Genomic DNA, 19982 nt, shown 5'->3' with positions numbered 1-19982 from the left:
TGGCCCCAAACCTCCTCTCCCTCTGCACAACTCTCCCTGCTGTGCCAACTTCGGATCTCTGGTTTGAGGCTGCTTCCCTCAGAAAGTCTGCAGGAACTGACCCAGTCTTCGCCAGAACGAGGGCAGGGCAACCGGTGCCGGGGCAGCTCCTACTCAGGGGAAGCAGGGCAGAGCTGGAGCTGGAGAGGGGCGGAAGGAGCAGGGCTGAGCAGAGAGACCAGCACTGCCCTGCGGGCCCCTCGGCCACCCTGCCGCCCAGGCCCTCCCCAGTGCCCCCAACGGTCTCTGAGTCCCCCTCCCACTGCCCCGCTTGAGTGGGTTGGATGACAGATACACGGCGTCTGTGCTCCCCCCCCCCCCCCCCGCCCCCGGCCCGGGAGCTCCCCCAGGACAGGGAACTGCATTGTCTAGCATGGCGCCGGCACGTGGGAGGCGCTATTAGGCGTGTGCTGAATGAATGAATAAATAAATACAGTGGGAAAGAAAGGTAAGACAAACACCCAGAGAACTTATTAGAAACTATAGGAAAAAAAAGACCTATTATTCATTCATCCAGTCATTCATTCACACAACACTTATTGGCCACCTACTGTGTGCCAGACTAGTTTGTTGGGGGGATGGCACTCACAAGCTGAGGGATGGGGACAGACATATGGACCCAGGCAACCGGGGAGGTTCTGAACCAGGACCCAGCAGAGCAGCACCCCCTCACCCTCCCTCCCTGTGGCCCTCAGGACCTCTGGCACCCAAGCCCAGTGTGGCCCACTCGGCCCAGCCAGGGGGTGCCCAGCCAAACCGACAGGCACGCTGGTGGTGCCTGGAGAGGGCCCATAAAGTTGTCAAATGCACCCAAGGGTGAAACAGGGTCACAGATAAACACCGGCCACGCAGGAAGGGCCGTGGCCACTTCCGTGGCAGCTCCCTGCCCTGTCTGACTCGAGGCCCACAGCCCGGCCCCATCAACCCCTGGGATCGCCTTCCCGATCAGACACCCACCGCATGCCAGAAGGTGGGTGTGCCTGACCCCACCTAATCAACCCTCAGACCACTGGCCCTTCATTACAGGTGGAGAAACAGAGGCCCAGAGAACCTGGAGCCACCGGGGCGTCCCCCGCTCCAGTGTCCCAGGAAGAAAGCCCCACCCATGTGCCAGACGCTGTACACAGATGCCACTTCACCCCACCCCCACCCCACCCCAAAGACTCGAGGAGGTGGTGCTATTTGTCGTCAGCCCCATTTCACAGGAGGAGGACCAAGGCTCAGAGACGAAGTGTAGCTGTCTGAGACCGCACAGCATGAAGGAGCAAAGTCGGATTTCAACCCCAAGGCCGACTGCAAAGCTTTCCAGCCAAAGCCAGAGTCTCTCTAAGCTCTCACTGTCCTTCAGCATGAACAAGTGTGACCCTGTGGAGGCCAGTCCCAGAGAGCCTGCTCTGTGCCCGGCTCCACTGGGTGCTGGGGCTGGACAGGTGTGTGGCCACCTTAACTCCCAGCAGGGGGGACAGAACAAGGGGAAGGCCCACAGAGGCAGCATTGACTAAAGTCCCGGCTCCCCTGTGGGTCTCCCTGAACCCCTGAAATCAGGAGATGTAAAATGTCCATTAGAGGAGCGCCCAGAAAAGCCCCCAGGGCCTGAGCAAGCAGGCGCCAGCCAGACCCCTCCTCCCCAGGGATGGGTGCGGAGGGACTGCCAGGATGGGTGGGCCCAGGGTGGGGGGGCACTGAGGTTCTCTGGCTGTTCCTGGGCGGCCCCTGGCTTCTGGCAACTGCCTGCAGCAAGAGGGATCGAGGGGTGAGTCGGCGGAGGGCTGTTTCATCTTGGAGTGCACAAATCTCCCTCTTCTCCAGAAGCGGAGAGAAAGGCCTTTTGTACAAAAGCTTAAGGAACTGCGGCGTGCTTAGCGGGAGCACGCTGGCCTCCACGCGCTGCAGAGGCTCAAGGATGAGAGATCAGCCATCCTGGGCCCCTGCCAGGCCCCGGCCCTCGAGGAGCCCGCAGCCCACAGGACACACACAGACAGGCCGTGACCGTCACACGAACAGCGAGCACCAGGGACTGAGCCTAGGTCACCACGGACGGTTGTTCGGGGTGTGCACCATTCACATAGCCATGTGAGGTGGCAGTGCTGGGAGAGAGAAAGGCGGCCTATGTCTGCCTGGAGAGTCAGGGAAGGCTCCTCGGAGGAGGGGGCATGCTTGAACTTGAAGGCTGAGTGGGGTCTGAACAGTTGGGGAGCTCAGAACAGGAAAGGGCAGCCTAGAGAGAGGGTCTCCCAAGTTCAACCTTTCGGGGACCACCTCCACCATTTCTGTAGGATCCCTGTATCACCTACACTATAATTTACTTGATATTTATTTTCAAAGCATCTTTCCCTTTTTACTTAAAAAATTTCAGCTTAAAAGGAGACTTTTATTACTACCATAAATGGAAAATCAGCACCACTTGCCATAAACAGAGGGTAACCGTAAAAATAAACACCATGAAAACCAAACAGCGTCCGTAAATTCTAGCTAGGAAAGGTTGTTTATCGAAGGCTACAAGCCTCAATCTCCCTGTTCTCTCATTAACCGGGGGACACGGGGGAGGGGGAGGCATTAAATTCATAGCAGACTTCCTTCCCGATGAGAAGAGGTTTGGGAGGCAGGTCGGCACCCTCCACACCATGACCTGGGGCGGGGGGGCGGGGGGCAGCCCCCTCGACCACTGTCACAGGCTGGGGTTTGCCAGGCCACCGGCCCAACCCACCTCCCCACGTTGCTTGTGCTGCCCATGTACCTGGAAGCCTCCTCCGCCAACCCCCACCAGCACCCTCCAGGGGAGTGAATGAACAAAGGAATGAATGGAGGACTCCCTCACGTCTGTGCCGCGCAGACTGGGGAAGGAACTTCCTGAGGCAGTGGTTTCTCTCCCCAAATGGGGAAAGCGCATTATTTTTTGTCTTAAAACAAACATGAATATATTATGGAATACAATACAAAATTTATGAATTTTGAATGAAATAGGAGGCATCAAAAAACCCGTCAGCCCTGCCGGGGAGCTGTTGACTTTCCTGCACTCGGAGGCCTTGCTCCTCTGTGCAGCCTCAGGGCCCGCCCCTGCTCTGCGCACAGGAGTGTCGCCGTGTGGGCTCCAGGGGGAGGGGCCCCAGGGGAGGGGGACCCCGTGCGGGGAGGGTGGAGCCCAGGGGTTGGAGGCGAGGATAGGAGTTGCAGCTCCGCCCTGACTTGCTCTGTGGTTTTGTGTAAGTTGCTTCACTTCTCTGAGCTTCGGCCCCCCCCCCCCCCCACGTGTCAGGGCTTCAAGGCTGACCCTGAGGATTCAATGAACTAATGCACGCAAAGAGCCTGGTTCAGGGTGCGAGACGCAGTGGAGCCTCCACCTACAGCCCTGCTGAGTTTTTCTTTTTTAGTTGATTCTAGAGAGAGGGAACGGGAGGGAGAAAGAGAGGGAGAGAAACATCGATGTGAGAGAGAGAAACCCCATCTGGGTCCAAACCCGCAACCCAGGCATGTGTCCTGACTGAGAATCGAACTGGCGCCTTTCGGTCTGCAAAGCGACGCCCCGCCCACTGAGCCACACCCCGCCCACTGAGCCACACCGGCCTGGGCTCCCTGCCGCGTCAGACACACAGGAGCAGGTCCTGGAGTCCCTGCCCAGCCCCCGCTGACTGGGAAGGGGGGCTGTCCGGTCCAGTGAAAATGAACACAGCGGACGTTTTTTCGGCACTTACTCTGTGCCCAGTGCCTGCTGACGCTGTGCCTTGGTTCCTTCGTCTGAAAAATGGGGATAAGAGTAACAACTACCTCAAAGGGCTATTGTTAGCATTAAATGCGTTGAGATGCCTAAAGTGGACTACAGAGCGCAAAGTATGTGCTGTAGAGGTGTTTCCTCAGTTAGTTTCAGCTGAAGTGGAATTCACGGAACATAAAATCAACCCTTTTAAGGTGAACAACTCGGTGGCATTTAGTGCGTTCACATCACTGCGCAGCCGCCACCCCCCTGGCGTCCCCACCGGCTGCCCCCCCCCCCCAAGGCCCCCCCCCCCCCCCGTGCCCATTAAGCCGCCGCTCTCCACCCCCCGCCGACCGCCAGTCTCCTCCCGTCTCCCTGGACTCGCCTGTGCTGAATATTCCACATCAACGGACTCATAAAATCTGGGGTCTTTTAGGATTGCCTTTTTTCACTTAGCATAATGTTTTTGAGGTTCATCCACATTGTAGCAGGTATCATATTTCATGCCTTTTTAAGGAAGTGTTTCTTGAATAAAATATCTCCCCAAACCCCCACAATGACCTGGAAGTAGCCACTACCGTCATTCTCCTCATCTTACAGATGGGGAGACTGAGGCACAGAGAGGGCGGGGGCTTGCTCAGGTCCCCGGCCAAGCAGCCCTGACCCAGCCAGGAGAGCTGTGCGGGCACCCGGGGCTGGGGGCAGGGTGCTCCCCAGGCCAGAGCACATATTGAGGGAGACAGCGGCAGAATTGCAAATCTGGGGAGATTTAAAGAGAGTGAAAATATCCTGGCACCGGCAAGAGTGTGGGAGTGGAGCAGGTTTCCCCAGTGGAATTCCCGCCTCTGCTTCCCGCATGACTGGGCTATATAGGGAGCGAAGGGGCCGGGAGGGAGGGAGGGAGGGAGGGAGGGAGGCAAGGGCGGCAGTGTGCAGGGAGCTGGGGGTAAATGGGCATCTCTTTTCATCCTCCCCTGAGCATCCATCCCGCAAAGGCAGCGGGCTAGGCCCATGGCGGGGACAGCCCGTGAGGCTCAGAGAGGCTGAGTGGGGAACAGGAAGTGAGCCCCAAGCCCAGGCTGTCCTCATCCAGGCTGCCTGCCAGAGGCAGAGAGGGGTGAACAGAGGAAGCAAAGGGAGGTTGCGTCAGCCACATGGGTAAGCAGGGGCCCCAGAGCCCCAGACAGGAGCATCCCCCGGGTCCACTGAGAAGGGGGAGGAAAGTGAGAGGTGTGGGGAGGTGCCCAGGGCAGAGCCAGGAAGGGCCAGGGCCACGGGGACAGAGCCGAGGCAGGGAGACAGAGATGATGGCACCTGAAAGCCAGGACAGAGGCGGAGAGGAGGAGAGAAACTGAGGCAGAGCCCAGGGATGCTGCCCAGCAGAATGTGTTGCCCTGTAGGCAGAGAGCAGAGTGGCTGTGCCGCCCCTCCCCCCACAGAACCTGACTTGGGTGGAACCCAGCCCCCCACTTCCCACTCCCTCACCCTCCTGCCCAGGTGTGTTTGGGAAACCCAATACTGCGGCAGTAAACACGTGGACTCTGGAATCAGGCTGACCCAGATCTGAACCCCAACTGCAGGCTGATCTCTGAGCCTCAGTTTTCCCACCTGTAAAATGGGTACTTGGGGGCTCAATGGGACCATATACACCCATAAGTGTCTGGTGCGTGGTGGGCTCCGTGGAGCACGGCGATGGTGGTGGTGACCAGGCTGCCTCGCCCTGGGTGGTCTTGCTCCAGCTTCTCCATCCCCACCTCCCTTTTCCTCACTTAGAGGGCTGGCTTGGTCTGGCCTTTTCAAGCACAAGGACTATTCTAGAACCAGAGAAGAGAACCAGAACTAGCCGAAGGGTTCTGCCCCTCCCCCAGGGCCTTTGCACTTACTGTTGCCTCTGCCCAGGAGGGGATTTAACAGAAGCAGCAGAGCCGGCACAGGGTTCAGGGCACCCAGCACCCAGCTGGAGTTCAGGCTCCACTGCTGGGGTCTCTGGGGGGGGCATAAAGAGACCAGCCGGTGAGCCTCAGGGCCCCTGCCCCAGAGGGCTTCGTCTCGGCTGACAGCCGGCCTGCCCTCCTCGCCTCGCCTCTGCCCACCTGGGACCATTAGTGCTGCTCTGCTTTGAGTGCCATTTCCACTACGGCGCGCTCTGGCCGCCAGGCCTCCATTAGGGACCCTTTCCCGGGGCTGATGACAGCCAGCAAACAGCTCCCCAGTGAGCCAGCCGTAATTGCTGCCGCCTCCAAGGCTGGAAATAATTTTTTTAAAACCTCACAAAGCAAAACAGACACCCTGCCCTCTGCTTTCGCCTTCCCCGCCCTCAGCTGGGAGCGAAGCCTAAGGGTCCTAAGAAAGGGTGTTCAGTCAAGACCCCCAACCCCCAGGGACACCCTTAACATGCCCGGCTGGGGGTGAAGCAAAGTTTGGGCTCTGCTCCCTCTCTCTGAACTAGGTGTGGGGCCCCTGGCCCACTGCTCCTCTCTAGGCCTCGGTTTCCTCCTCTGCAAGATGGGTATGTTGATGGGTGCTTCGGGTGCCAGATGGGGCGATGGCTGTGAGGCTCTGACAGGAGGACCATGGGCCCCTCTGAGGAGCTGCAGGAAGGATGGGAAAGAGCCAGAAGGCAGGAGAGAAGCTGCCAGGGGAGGGAGTCACCCGGGGAAAGGTCCCGAGGAGGAGGGAGCTTGGTGTGCTCGGGTATTAGAAAGGACGCCGGTGTACTTACCCACACACACAAGCACATGCATATGCCCCAGCATTTCCCATCGTCCCCTGGACAGTCCTCCCGCCACCCCCACCCCTGGTGAAATGAAGGCTGCTTCTCCTGGGGACCACGGGTGGGCTTTGGGGCCCCTACAAACCCACGAAACCCACCAGAATGAGGTGGTGTCTCTGAGGAAACGATCCAGTTCTCATCAGATTCTCAAGAGGACTGCGACCTCCCAAATAATTAGGAGCCAGCAGTCTAGACAAACTCCAGGGCCCCTTGCGGCTTCACCATTTGGTCATTCATTCTTTTGTTCACTTCATTCGCTCGACTGACATTCCTGAGTGCCTGCCTCTCGTGTGGGAGCCACGGCGATACCCAGAATATATGCATGTGGAATCCGGAGGTGACATCCTAAGGAGGGGGTGTGCGTGTGCGTGCAGAGAGACGGAGGGAAAGGGAGGACAGAGGTGAGGAGAGGCAGGTGGGCACAGCAGACACGGAGAAAGGGACAAAGAAAGACGGAGAGGGAGTTAGAGACAGAGACACACACACCAGGGGAGAGAAAGATCCAGAGAGCCAGGGGCAGGCAGACATTTGCCACAGATGGGCACCGCCACCTCCCACATTGATAGCTCTGAGCGAGGCCCCGTCTCCCAGCTCAGCCCTCACCTTCCAGATGCTCCCAGAGCCTCCACGCTCTGTCCCAAGGGCAGCAGCTTGCAGGGGGCAGGGAGGCTGGGCCTGAAGCAAAGGCCCCCGGGCAGAGGCAGCCAGCCTGGCCAGGACGCTACAGACCGCCCAGGCTCCTGCCCACCCTGCCACGGGCGCCTCGCATCACACATGGTCAGTCACCCAAACACACTCACTCCAGACACCGGCTCAGACGAGGACGCCCGGGCAGGTGCGTCCAGGGTCACACGCGCATGCCCCGAGGGTCCCGCCACCTCCCACTGACCCGGAGCCTGGACTCTCAGACCCGAGCTCTTTCCGCCAGACGCCTCCCACTCAGCACTCTGGCATCGGGAGCCCTGAGAGAGTCGGGGGAAGAAGCCAGGGCGCCGCTGCGGAACAGAGCACCTGCCCATCCGCCCACCTGCTCCGGCAGCCAGGAGCTGGGCGGAGGAGCCGGCCGAGCACGGCGGCCCTGCAGTCCCCCAGCCCGGCTCGAGCCTGGCTCTGCCATTCAACGGTCTCTGTGCTGTGCTCACGCAGGTGGCCCCACCCCTGGAAGCCTCAGTGCCCTTGTCTGTGAAAGGGGAGTGCGCGCCCCACAGGGCATCTGAGGAGTAAGTGAGAGGAGGGAGGGGAGGCGCTCGGCTCAGAAAATGCTGCACGAACGCTGAACACTGGCGAGTGTTTCAGTTCACAGACCCCCGAAGGTCCCCCGGAGAGCTGAGCACCAAGTGCTGCACCATCGGCCCCCCTCACCTGCTGACTGGAGGACAAAGGATGGAGGGGGGGAACAGATGCAGGAATTCCAGGCACTTCGAGCTTACGAGAACTCAGTGTGGTTCAGATGGGGAAACTGAGGCCCAGGGGCCTGCCAGCCACCCAGGCGGCAGAGCAGGGGAGGGTGGATAAAAACTGAAGGTCCATTTCCCCTGCCCCAGCTCTGGCACTTGAACTCGGAGCTGAAGTGAAGTCACAAAGGAGTCACTGCCCGACCCCCAAACACAGGGGACTGCAAAGGGCCCGCCCCTGCCACATGCCCTGTGGGAAGCCAGGCATCCTCTGGGCTGGGAGCCCCGCCCACGTGGGCCCTTGTCCCAGCACTGTCACTAAATTGCTGGCTTCTGCCCACGTCACCAGGTTCTGCTCCTTTGTGAAATAATGTGAGGACCCCTCCATGACATCTCCGATGAATAACCCCTGGGGCCCAGCTGTGACGAGCAGCTCGCTACCGGACTCTCTCACTGACCCAGGGGTGGGCACCCTTCTCCAGGCCAAATGTCACCTCAGCTTCTTAACTCTTGGCACAATTTATGCAGATATTTTTATAGCTTCAGTTGCTGAGTGAGAACCTTATCTGTCTTCTTCATTGATGTGTCTCCAGTGGCCAAAAGAGCCTGGTACACGGCAGGCGCCCAGTCGATACTTGCTGAATGAATGAATGAATGATCAAACCTCCAGTACGTGGCAGCAGCCCCCATTAGGCCAGTGGTTCCCAGTGCGAGGGGTGGGGAGCGTGAGCAGGGAGGGGTCCCGGGGCCCGTCATTCTGCACAAGACACGCCCGTGTACCCCCCGTTCAATTACGTCCTCATGTTTTCCTATAAACCAACCCACTATGTTTTTAACATCCCCGTCAGTTCCCTCCTAAGCAATCATGTGTATGAAATCACGGTTCTGATGTGCTGGTTATATTTTTCTAATCCACATTAAAATAAATGTATAACTATGAAAATATAAGAGGTTTGTCTGGATTCTGCCTAAAACCATCTCTCAGGTAGGACCCAATCTTGCTGAGGGCCCCTGGGAGCCTCGAAGAAGGATTTCGATGGGGCTCGCGGAACCCAATTCCCAGAGACTCCTCCTCTGTTGGCTTCCGGGAAGGGGAGGGGACGCGGCGGTGGGCAGGGGCAGCAGTCCCCCCTGCGCTTCTCCAGAGCAGCGGGTACCGGAGGGAGCCAGTGGGTGGGCTGTGGACCCCAGGGTCACTGGTGGTAGAGGGACAGATTTCTTCCCTCGGTGAGACCACCGCCCCTTTTCTGAAAGAAGAGTCTCACTGGGGTCTGGGAGAGGAGGACACACCCCGAAACCCCGCTACCCTAAAGCCATCTACTTTACCCCAGGGGCGGGGGCCGGGCCTGCCCACTGCAAGGTGCAATCAGCCTTACCCACCCGGGATGCCCTTGCCATGGGCACTAGAGATGAGGAAGGGCTCCGATTCCGTGATTTTTCTCCTAAAAAGCTGGGTTTCTTGTGAAATTAAAATGACACGAGTATTTAAAACATTAGTGTGGATGAGCAAACATGCAAGAACTTGAACCTCAGACCTCTGCCTCGTGCTTCTCGCCATCTGTTCATTCCCTGCCACCTCCCTGTGCTGGGTGCGGCCGTGGGCGCCAGGGCACAAGGGGCTCTTTTGTTTTAGATTTTATTTATGTATTTTTAGAGAGAGGGGAAGGGAGGGAGAAGGAGAGGGAGAGAAATGTCGATCTGAAAGAGAGACATCGGGGCCAAACCCACACCCCAGGCATGTGCCCTGACTGGGGATCGAACTGGTGACCTTTTGCTTTGCGGGACGATGCCCAGCCCACTGAGCCGCACAGGCGAGAGTGGGACACGAGGGACTCTTGACCTGTCCCGGCCCCCGGAACCCCCAGTCATTACAATAAGGGGGTGGGGGTGAGAGTGCCCAGATTCTGGTTCCTGCGTGTCCAACTACTCCCAACTCCCTTCAGGGCTGATGCTCCCCACAAGCCCATCAACAAGTGCTTTGGTTCCTCACGTCCAGGGTCATGGCCAAGCATCAGGAGGTGGGCTTGCTTCACGCCACCGCCTTTCCCCCCGTTTCTGACACCCACCCTCAAGAGGGCACTATGTCACTTTTCGCACCACATGCCCCCCTCCCCCACCCGTGTGACTCTCTCAACCTCGGAGGGCAGCCGGAAGGTCGCCGAGGCAGCACTCTGGTCTGGGTTTGCCACATCCGCGGCTCCCCTCCCACACGCAGTGCAGGATGTGGAGGTGGCTGCATCCTCCCACCTCTCCCCCCCACCTCTGGAACCCAACAGCGCTGTGAGCATGGACCCTGGAGCCACACTCCGGGGTTCAAATCCAGGCTCCTACACTTGCTAGGTGCATGACCTCGGGCCAGCCTTTTAACCTCCCCTCCAGGGCAAGTCCCCTCCTCTTAGGGTTCTTCTGCGGATGAAATGAGATGATGCCATTTAAGGCCCTTGCACGACACTCAGTCACTAACATTTGCTTCCTCTCTCTCTCCCTATTTCTCTCCCTATTTGTACAGACTTGGATGAGGTGATTCCCAAGGCCAAATACCTCCCAGGAAATTTGGGGCAAATGCTCTCTTGCCCGTGGCCTTGGTCTTCCCCTCTGTGAAAGGGGTGGAAGAACATGGTCCACGGGGCCTCCCTGGGTGGTTCCGAGCCTTGGTGATTCATTCCAAGCGCCCCGTCTCCTGCCCTGGCAGCTGCTGGGCTGGAAGGGGCCACTCTCCCATCAGCCCTGACCTTGTCCGTTTGTTTTTCAGGAGGACACTCCCCCATGCCCCGGCTGTCACCGTGGCGATGAGCAGAATTCCCCATCCTGCTGGCCGCCTGCAGCTCCCCTTGCTGGGAGAAAGGCCACAGGAGCCGCTGATAGGCAAGGTGTCAAAACCAATTGGTGTGAAGGACTTGGGGAAAAGCGCTTGTGAGGACCAATTCCCCACAGGAGGCTGGGAAACCCTCAGCCCAAGGTGGAGTGTTTACGGGCGTAATTGATAGAATAATCACCAACACCTGAGACAACGGTGGGCACATTTTTAACATCATAACCTTCGGAAGACAGTATTCAGTTTTCTCCATTTCCCAGCCACCAAACTAGCCAGCTTATTGACGGCGAGACACCAACAGTTCAGTGAGGAACACGGGAAAGCCAGTCATTTTTCAGTGCACAGGCTGTGTGCCAAAGGGCCCAGCGGCCCCCACCCCTCCCCCGAGCCCCACTGTTCCGTCCTGGCAACAGCAAACCTCAGGACAGTGAATCACTCAATGAACAAAGCGCCAAGCCAAGTCAGGATCTTTGTCTGCACTGGGGTGTATTAATAATTGAAGGTGCTGGCCTAGGTGTGCGTGCGTGTGTGTGTGTGTGTGTGTGTGGCAGGGCAGGGTAGGAGAATGGATGTGTGTTGCAGTGTAACAAACATCTCCTCTCAGGGTCCACACACCTGCTCCAGCCTGGACCTCTCCCCGTCTTGCAAAACCAGACCAAACCAGCAGTGCCCGGCACCAGACAATTTCCCGTCCCTACATGTCTCATCGGGTGTGGGTGAGTCCTTCAGGTGGTGGCTCCCAAACTCCAGACTGCAGGAGGATTATCTTGGAAGGGTATTAAAATGCAGATTCCAGGGCTCCATCAGTAATCACTTTGGCTGAGTCTGGGGAGCCCCTGGCATGTGCATTTAATAAACTCCTTGGGTGGCTCCAAGGCAGGGGTCTGCAAAGATCCCCACAAAGATCCTGCCTTGGACAATTCCGAAAAGATGGCTGGAGAAATCCAACCCAGCTGACTTTTTCTCACTTGCATGCGGCCTCGGCAAGACCCTGTCACCTTTCTGAGCAGTGGACTACCTCCTGTTGGAGGAACCCATTGCGTCACCAGTTCCCTGGGGAGCTGGAAGGGACTGTGCAGGGGGAGAAGTCCTGTCACGTGACCTGCCAAGCCCACCCCAAGGCCGTCCTGGAGGAGGCAGGCCCCGATCTGCCAGACACACCTTCATTCATTCCCCGCACAGCTCTCCAGCTCTCGGGGAGTGACTCAGTGACCTTGGGCAAGTCATTGGTCCTCTCTGAACCTCGGGATCCTCTCATGGCCAACACCAGCCTTCCACCGATAATGTCGGTGTCCCTGAGTTAACACTGCTAGGGTTTAGCAGCACCTAGCACACAGTAGGTGTTTCATGAATATTAGTTCCCTTTCCTCCTACCCCTGCTGTGCCCCTGGCAGTGAGCTAACCCTTTTTGATAAGGAAAAATCAAAATACTGCTATTTATTGAGTACCTACTAGGAGCAGACACTGACCACCACCACCCCAGCCTCCAGATTCCCGACACCTCCCTAAGTGGCATGCTCCATTCATTCCCCAGTCATTCCTCGTGCCTTTAGAGAGCCTTCTGAGAAGTGGGCTGAAGGGAGGTAGGAAGGAGATGGGACGCGAGACAGATGTCCTTGAGGACCCATCTGACCACGGCTCTCCCTGTGACAAGCCCTAGGTCGGGCAGGGAGGAAGGACCAGCCTGGCCAGTGGGCTGGGCTCCGTTTGCGCTGGAGAGGGGAGCCGCCAGCAAGCTGTCGGAGTCCATGGGCCTCTCCCCAGGAGCCCCTGCGTCCAGCCTCCACCCCCGCACCAGCCACGCAGACGCCTTCCTAACCCCACCACATTTCCTGAATCAGCGGAGGACACGTGGAGCCTAGGAATAATGGAACGATCAGGCTCCAATCTGCTAAACAGCAATTTCTGGGCTTTTTCAGCACACACAGCTTTTATCAAATTGGTATTCTCCTCCTGAACACAAACGGCTTATTAGGCATGACCCACTTATTCACCGCGTCTCACTATCATTAATAACAGTTTCTTTTTGTGATTAAGTGAGTGGCTCCAAACCTTTCCTGTGGTGGCAGGCGCTTGGCCCCGCAGAGGGGCAGCCACATGGGTTCCTCGGCAGCCACTACTTGGTGACTTTGAACCTTGCGATGTTAGGGAAATGCAGTCCGGCCCCTGCAGAGTTGCCTGGCCTCCTCATTTCTTGAAGGACAAAAGGAGCCCAAAGGGGGGACTCATTTGCCCAGAACCACATCCAGGGTCACCAGCAGTCAGTGCTGCGTCCTTTCCATGAAGCCCCTCTTCCACTGGGCCACGTAGCTGACCTCTCCAGGGTCCAGAGGGACAGAGTTGTGCCCCTAGGCGCACCCGGCACCAGGGGGCAGGCAGACACTGCTACACGAAGAGCAAGCCCCACTTTGCTACAGGGCACCACCTCAGGAACTCGGGAATGAGTGTGGCACCCAAATCCTGGGGGTCTGGTGCTCCAGGGACAGGAGACTATACACCTTAGAGCCCGTCCTTCTCTCTCGGGACCGCAAACTCAGGAAAGCCCTTCCCTGGAAAACCCTCCTAGAGCAAGTTCCAACTGTGCCAAGGAGCTGAGGCAGCCGGGAGGGGAACGGAAGGAGGAATTCCCTCCCGTGAGTGGGAGGGAATCTGACAGGGAGATGAATGTCCTGGAAAACGCGCCGTCTTTTCCCACAGATCCTGGGGCCAGTCCCAGCTCGGCCATGCAGCTACAGTGTGACCTTGGGCAAGTCCCTTCTCTCTGAGCCTTGGCCTCTCCACCTGTAAATTGAGGATCGGGATGACCCTTCTGCTGTTTACCACTGCTCCCTCCAGGATGGCAGAAATTAGACGAGGGACAGGAAGGGTGCAGGAAGGATACATCGAGTGGCTGCTGTCGTGTGGCAAGGCAGAGGGTGCAGGGAGTCACAGATCCCAAAAAGCAGAGACCCTGAGAAGATGCCCCCTTCAGCAATCCCGCTCGTTCCTCACACCCCAGTAAAGCTGTCTCTGATTATCTGTCCCCATCCTCCCAGCCCCATCCCAAAGCTTACTCTGTCCCATAAAAATAAATCAACCAGTTCTCTGCCCTTTGTTCAAACCTCACCCCAGCCCTGGGCATACCGTGCCCAACACTGGTGCTGCAGCGTCCCCCACCGGATGGGGGGCCTCTGCCGGGAAGGGATGGGTGGAGGAAGGGTCTCCATTTTATCTGTGCCCTGGTCCCCATACTGGAGTCTGGCTCCCAGGGGACAGGAGGCCCCACAGCTGTCAGCCCCAGACAATCCAACTCTGCTGCCAACTTGGATTCCTCTGGGGCTGGAAGGAGCCCTGGCACGCAGGCAGCCGGTGCTGGGCATGCCCGCTCCCCGGCTCCCACGGTGGCTGGAGTGGAGATATCTCACGTTTCGGTTCTCTGAGGCTGAGGATGGTGGTGCCAGGCAGTACCCTAGAGAGGGAGGGCAGGGGCTTCCTAGCCTCCCCCAGAGGCAGAGAAAACCATCTAGTATCCTTTTCCCCATTCCATGCTTTTGACTGGAAGCAGCGATCCCAACTATTTCAGTGTCTTTGAGGGGCTCCCACCAAGCCTCGGTCCCTGAGAGGCACCTGCCATAAGGGGTGGCTGCAGCTCCAGGCTACCAGTTCTCAAGATGCAGGGTCTTCTATCCCCCAGGTTTCCCAGTGGCATAAGAAACAAGTGTGGGGAGGGAGGGGACAAGGGTGCCTGTGGGTTTAAACCCACAAAGGGGAAAGGCAGATGGGCAGGGAGAGGTGGGTGAGCAAAGTGTGTTCACAAGTGTGTGTGTGTGTGTGTGTGTGTTTGCCAGTATGTCTGCAGGCAGGCAGGCAAGAGTTGTGCAGAGTGTGTGAGCCTGCGTGGCAGCTGGCAGGGTGTGAGCCCACCAGCCGTAGTGTCTGATGTGTGTGTGTAGTGGGCATAAGTGTGAGTGCTTATGAGTGAGGAGGAGGAACGGAGGTGTCTGGAGATGTGTGAGGGTAGGAGTTGTCAGTGTGAGAAAGCAGTGAGTGTGGCTCTGAGCGTGCTCGTGGCTGTGAATGCCTGTGTGGCCGTGGAGGTGTGTGTGTCAGCGAGAGTGGGCGTGGGGGGAGAAAGGGGCTCTCCGCGAGATCAGGATCCGGGGTGTGCACGGGGTGCCCCCTCCTCCGCAGGGGTGGCCAGGGTGCCGGGGCGGGTCCAGGGACCCGGCAGAGGGCGCCCCGGAACTCCTGCCACGGCCAGCGCAGGTTCGAGCCCGGGGACCGCCAAGTTGGAGCGGAGAAGCCCGGGTGGGGTTTGGTGGGGAAGTCCGCGGGGGCGGCGACCGAACTCACCGTGGCCGGAGACGTGGTTGTCCCAGGGCGCGTGGCCGGCGGGTCGCGTGGCGCCGCCGAGTTGCAGGAAAAGTGCCAGGTAGTGGAGGGCGCCCAGCGCCCCCGCGAGCGGGGCTCCCATGGCGTGCGCTCCGGCCGGGGGCGCCGCCGCCTCACATCGGGGCTCAGGAAACCGCAGACCCCGCGTCCGCCGTCCCCTGCCGGGTGCGGCCTGGCTGCCGGGCTGCAACCGCGGCCCCTCGTCCGCTGAACCCGGCCCGACCCGGCCCCAGCCCTCTCCCGGCCCCGGTCCAGCCCCGGCTGCAGGGAGCGAGCGCACGCCCAGCCGGCCGCCTCCGACTGCGGGACTCTTCCCTTGCGCGGAAGGCCACGCCGCTCGGCGCCGCCGCCGCACCCCTCCCTCCCACTCCCGCCCTCCCGCCGGAGGAGGCGGTGGCGGAGGGATCTGCCGCTTGATTTATCATCAAAGTTTTGCCCAGCCTGGGATTTTTAAAGCGGTACCCGCCAAGGCCCCCGCCCGAGGGGCAGGTAGGGGGCGGGATGCGGTGCGGGGAGCCACCCCGGGCACCCGGTGCCCTCAAAGCATAAAGCACCTGCCTTCCGGAGCAGCAGCACTGTCCGGCGGGACAAGGAAGGGGACCGTCCGCCTGCCGCCAGACCCAGCGCGCGGAGAGGGACTCCTAACTTTGCTGGCAGGCGGGCGCCGGGGTCGGGGGCAGGCGGCGGTCGAGGTGGGGGTGAGGTAGGGTCGGGGCCGGGGCTGGGGCCCAGGGGGCCTGGTGATAGCCCTGCCGCAGCCCTGGGCTTCCCGTGCGTTCCTGCGCGGGCGCCTGCCCCTGTCTGAACCTCATGGTCTGCTTCGGAGAAATGGGAACAACAGCTTCCTCCAGGGGTCGTAGTGAGGATTTACGAGACCGTGTGTGCCTAGCACAGTGCCGCCCTCATGGGGGGAGCTCAGGGGTGATCACTGCTGTGGTCCCCTCTCTGGGACTCAGTTTTTGTGTCTGTGTAACGGGCGTCAGGCGGCCAGCTGCTGGGGCTCCCTCTAACCAGTCGCTGGGCCCAGCGCGGTAGGTTGGGCCGCCCCCTTGTGGGCCCTAAGGGCTCCCGTCCTGGGGCCGCTGCGCCTCGACGGAATTTTGGGCGGGGGAGGGGGTGACGAAGCCCCTCCCATTAGGAGTCCAACTAGATCCTCCGATTCCTCCTCGGACGGGTTGACCGGGCCTGCCGAGAGAGACGTTCAGTGCAGACGCAAGGGCGGACTTACGGCCGCATTGAAAAGAGGAGGAAGCATATTAAATCAGAGAAGTATTTTCTCCAAGGTCCCATAGCGAGTCTGGGGCGAGGCCGCTTCTTCTCGCATCCCTTGAGCTGTCCCAGGCTTCGTTCCCGAGCGGCGTGTCCGCGGAGATTTCAGCACCACGCAGGAGGACAGCGCCAGCTCCGGCCTCCAGCCTTTAGGCCTCTCGGACCAGGACTCAACACCGTGGACAGAGCTACGGGTTTCTGCCCCGACCGCCGCGGAGGTCAGCACCGCAGATGCCCGCTCCCCCTCCCAGATCACAGGGGGAGCCTGTGCACAGCATTGTGGACAGAGCCACAAGCTTGAGAATGGGGTTAGCCCCCGAGGGACACACCCCCCACCCTGCTCTGTCTTCACTCTGTCCTCGCATTCCCCCTTCCAGCATCATGGCGGGCGGCACACCGGATGGGGCCTGGGGTCGTCAGCCAACAACCAGTTCATTCAAAATGGGCCAGACCCCTGAAGTGTCGCGCCCTTACAAATACTGTTTCCACACAGAATACAGTCCCGGCGGGACCAGCGGCTCTGAGCCGTTGCAGCACCACGGACAGATCCTCATGTCTCCCCGGCTTTCTGGGCCCACGGTCACTGGGGAAGAGGCCTTTTTCTTTTTCTTTCTTTGGATGGCCAGGTGTCTTGGACTCTGCAAAGTAAGCGTTCTCTCCTTTTTGGCATTAATTCAAATGAATTCATTAATTCATTTGAGCCTCGCTCCTGATGAAATGGGCTCCACTGCCCCCATCATAAAGAGGAAGAAACTAAGAATCCTGAAGATCACGTAGCAGCGCCAAGACTGAAGCCCAAGACTCTTTTAATCCCAGCCTGAGGCCTCTCCAGGAGAATGTAGTGGCAAAACTGGGCCTCAGATTCAGGGCTTTCTTCTCTTAAACCACAGATGGGAGAGAGAGGGGCACAGCAAGAGCACAGGGAGAAAGGGGATTAGAAGAGAGAGGAGAAAACCAAGCGATTGCTTGGGGGCTGCAGAGAAAGGAGGTCGGGGGGGGAGGCAGACAACAACACAAGGCTGCTCTGCCACTAACCCACTGGCTGACCTTCAGGAGTCCTTCCTCCTCCCAGTCTGGGACAGGGTTAAACACAGTAACCTCGAAGGTTCCTTCAAGGACAGGCCTCCAGGGATGCTATGACTTTGAAAAGGCTCATGCTGTAATGACTCTGCCCAAAACCCTCCAAAGGCCTTGTTTGTTAGAGAAATTGTGACTTCTCTAGTTTGCGTTCAAGGTCCCAGCCTCACCTTCTGCACACAGCTTCTGCTCCAGGCACAGTTCCCTTCATGTTCCCTCCCTGGACATGCCCTAGCTTCAGCATGCCCTTCCCTTCCCCATGGCTTCCCCCCTGCTTGCACACGTGCCTTTCCCTCTATCCAGCTCAGTCCCCACTGGACACGGTCCATTCTGAGTCCTTCACAGAAAGAAATGCCTGCCGCCTTCTCCCAGTCCCCAAGCCTCTGGTAGCCCATCACTGTCTACCCGGCACTGTGCTGAGGACTTCAGTAATCTCACTTAAACCTCAAAACAGCCAGGCCATGCAGAGTAGAACAGTGTGGGTATAAGTGTGGCCTCTAGTTTCGAATCCTGCCACCTACTTGCTGTGTGATCTTAGGCAAGTTACTTAGCCTTTTTGTGCCTTGTCTTCCTCATCTATAAAACAGAGATAATACCTCCATCACAGGGTTCTTGTGAAGGTTAAATGACCTGCTACATGGAAAGCACTTAAAACAGCCTGGCATATGGCAAATAAATGATACGTGTTGGAAATTATTATTATCACCATTATTATTATTATTTAAGAGAATGAATTATGCTCAGAGATGTTAAGTGTCTTGCCCAGTGTCACACAGCAAGACAGTTGTAGTGCTGTAATATGTTTGATTACAGAGCCCATGGTCTTAGGCATAATACCTAAGCACATCTAGTTCCACACGCCCTCTTTGCAGCTGAGGAAATCAAGACCCAGAGAGGATGAGTGAACTCCTCAGAGTTACACAGCCAACCATGACAGAACTAAATCCAGGTCCCCTGTCTCCAGCTGAGGACTCTCCCACCCCACCGTCCCATTTGTATTTCCTGCAGCACCTAAATTACACCGTACAGTTTATAAATCACATTCACATCCGCGATCCGACACAGGGTGCGCAATGAGGTGGGGCAGAGGCTGGATGTGAAAAGATGAATCCTCGGCCCTTCTTCCTTCCCTGTGTCATCCTGTCTTCTTTCTGCTTCACTGACCCAAGTGCCAAATGCAGGCACCGTGGAAGCTGGGAACCCAGTGGAGGCAGGAGGTAAATACAGACTATCCCAGAATACAGTCTCTCGGAACTCACAGGGTGGGTGACTGTCGTCACTCATTTCACCCGGGAAATGCTCCAGGAGATAGTAAGCTTCCCATCCCTGGAGGCAACTAAACAAGCATCAGTGGTCACGTGGGTGCCAGGAGGCAAATATCACTGCTATTTCCGTCACCCAAATGGAGCTCAGAGAGCGAACATCGTGTCAAGTATTTCTGTCAGGAAAGGTGATCTTTGTAAAGTTCCCCCCAAGCAGGGGACCGCTCACTGCCCCCCACCCCTGACCCAAGCTCCCTGGGCAGCCCACACTGTCCCCTGGCTCCGGGAGGCCACCCTCCTTTTCCCTCTTTGAGAGGTGTCACTTGAGCGCCACGGCTCTGTCAGTGGTAACAGCCGTAAGATTTGTCCTTTTAATCCAGAATCAATAGCAAATTTCATTTAAAAATAAATTAAACCAGGCATTGGAAATCATTCACCGTGTGGGCCAGCACCCTATACAGCGCCGTCTAAATGGCTTCCTTTTGCTCATCTATCAATGCCAAAAGGGGGGAAATACCTAAGCTGCCTGATTCATGGAGAAACTACTTAAATGTATCAGCCCCTAACAATGAACAATGTGAGCCCGGAGTTGCACCTTTTAACACACCAATAACATGTGGAGCACGGCTTCATAGAAGCTTATCAGAGACCCCTCGGTCACCGGCTTCGAGGGAACCCATTTATAAGAGGGAACAATGGCTTCAGTATGTAGCCGCCTAATTTCCAGAATTTATTACTGAGCTCAGAGGAGCAATGGAATCCTATTAAACTCTTATCTGCCATGGGAGGGCTGAAACCGGTGGGAAAAGCCAGACGGGGCATGGACATGCCCAGAGAACACCAGGGCTGACCCAGGGAGGTGGGGGAACAAACCCCGGGGAGGCAGGAAGGCGGGGCCCCAGATGTGTGAAAATATGTGCGTTAATACAGCTCGAGTTCCCAGCGATTACGCTCACGTCAGTGAATAAAACTTGGCAATAAAGCATCGGAGCTGCGCCTCAAACAGCATTTCCTTTTACAGCCTGGTGTATTTCACTCATTGTAACAGGAGGCAAGGAGCTAGAGGTGTCCCTCTTTCTCCCCCTTTAATTAAATTTCCTAAATTACTGCCCAAGATTTGGATAAAGGGAAAGACTTACGGCTGTGCTAATCGCCACCACGGTTCCCGCCCCACCCCTGGCTGCGCCAGGTCCCAGTATTATTGAACTGAAATACTGTGGGCATTGCCGCCCGGGCTCTGCTTCATACAAGAAGATGCAGCCTCAAGAGAGGCATTGGCCCAGGCTAG

The 19982-nt window shown here is 57.9% G+C and overlaps 1 protein-coding gene across 1 annotated transcript in view; it reads right to left on the bottom strand.

Annotated features, from left to right (window-relative positions):
* Positions 1-15385, bottom strand: part of VSTM2L (V-set and transmembrane domain containing 2 like) — a 32201-nt gene extending 16816 nt beyond the window's left edge. Inside the window, exon 1 of the mRNA XM_028524652.2 lies at positions 15048-15385. Within this exon, the coding sequence (XP_028380453.1) occupies positions 15048-15168 (121 nt within the window). The 5' untranslated portion in view covers positions 15169-15385. The remainder of the gene's footprint in view (positions 1-15047) is intronic.
* Positions 15386-19982: the final 4597 nt, after the last annotated feature.

The sequence above is a fragment of the Phyllostomus discolor genome, chromosome 9, assembly GCF_004126475.2.
Source record: "Phyllostomus discolor isolate MPI-MPIP mPhyDis1 chromosome 9, mPhyDis1.pri.v3, whole genome shotgun sequence".
NCBI classification, from domain to species: domain Eukaryota; kingdom Metazoa; phylum Chordata; class Mammalia; order Chiroptera; family Phyllostomidae; genus Phyllostomus; species Phyllostomus discolor.
This window is presented reverse-complemented; position numbering and strand designations above follow the sequence as displayed.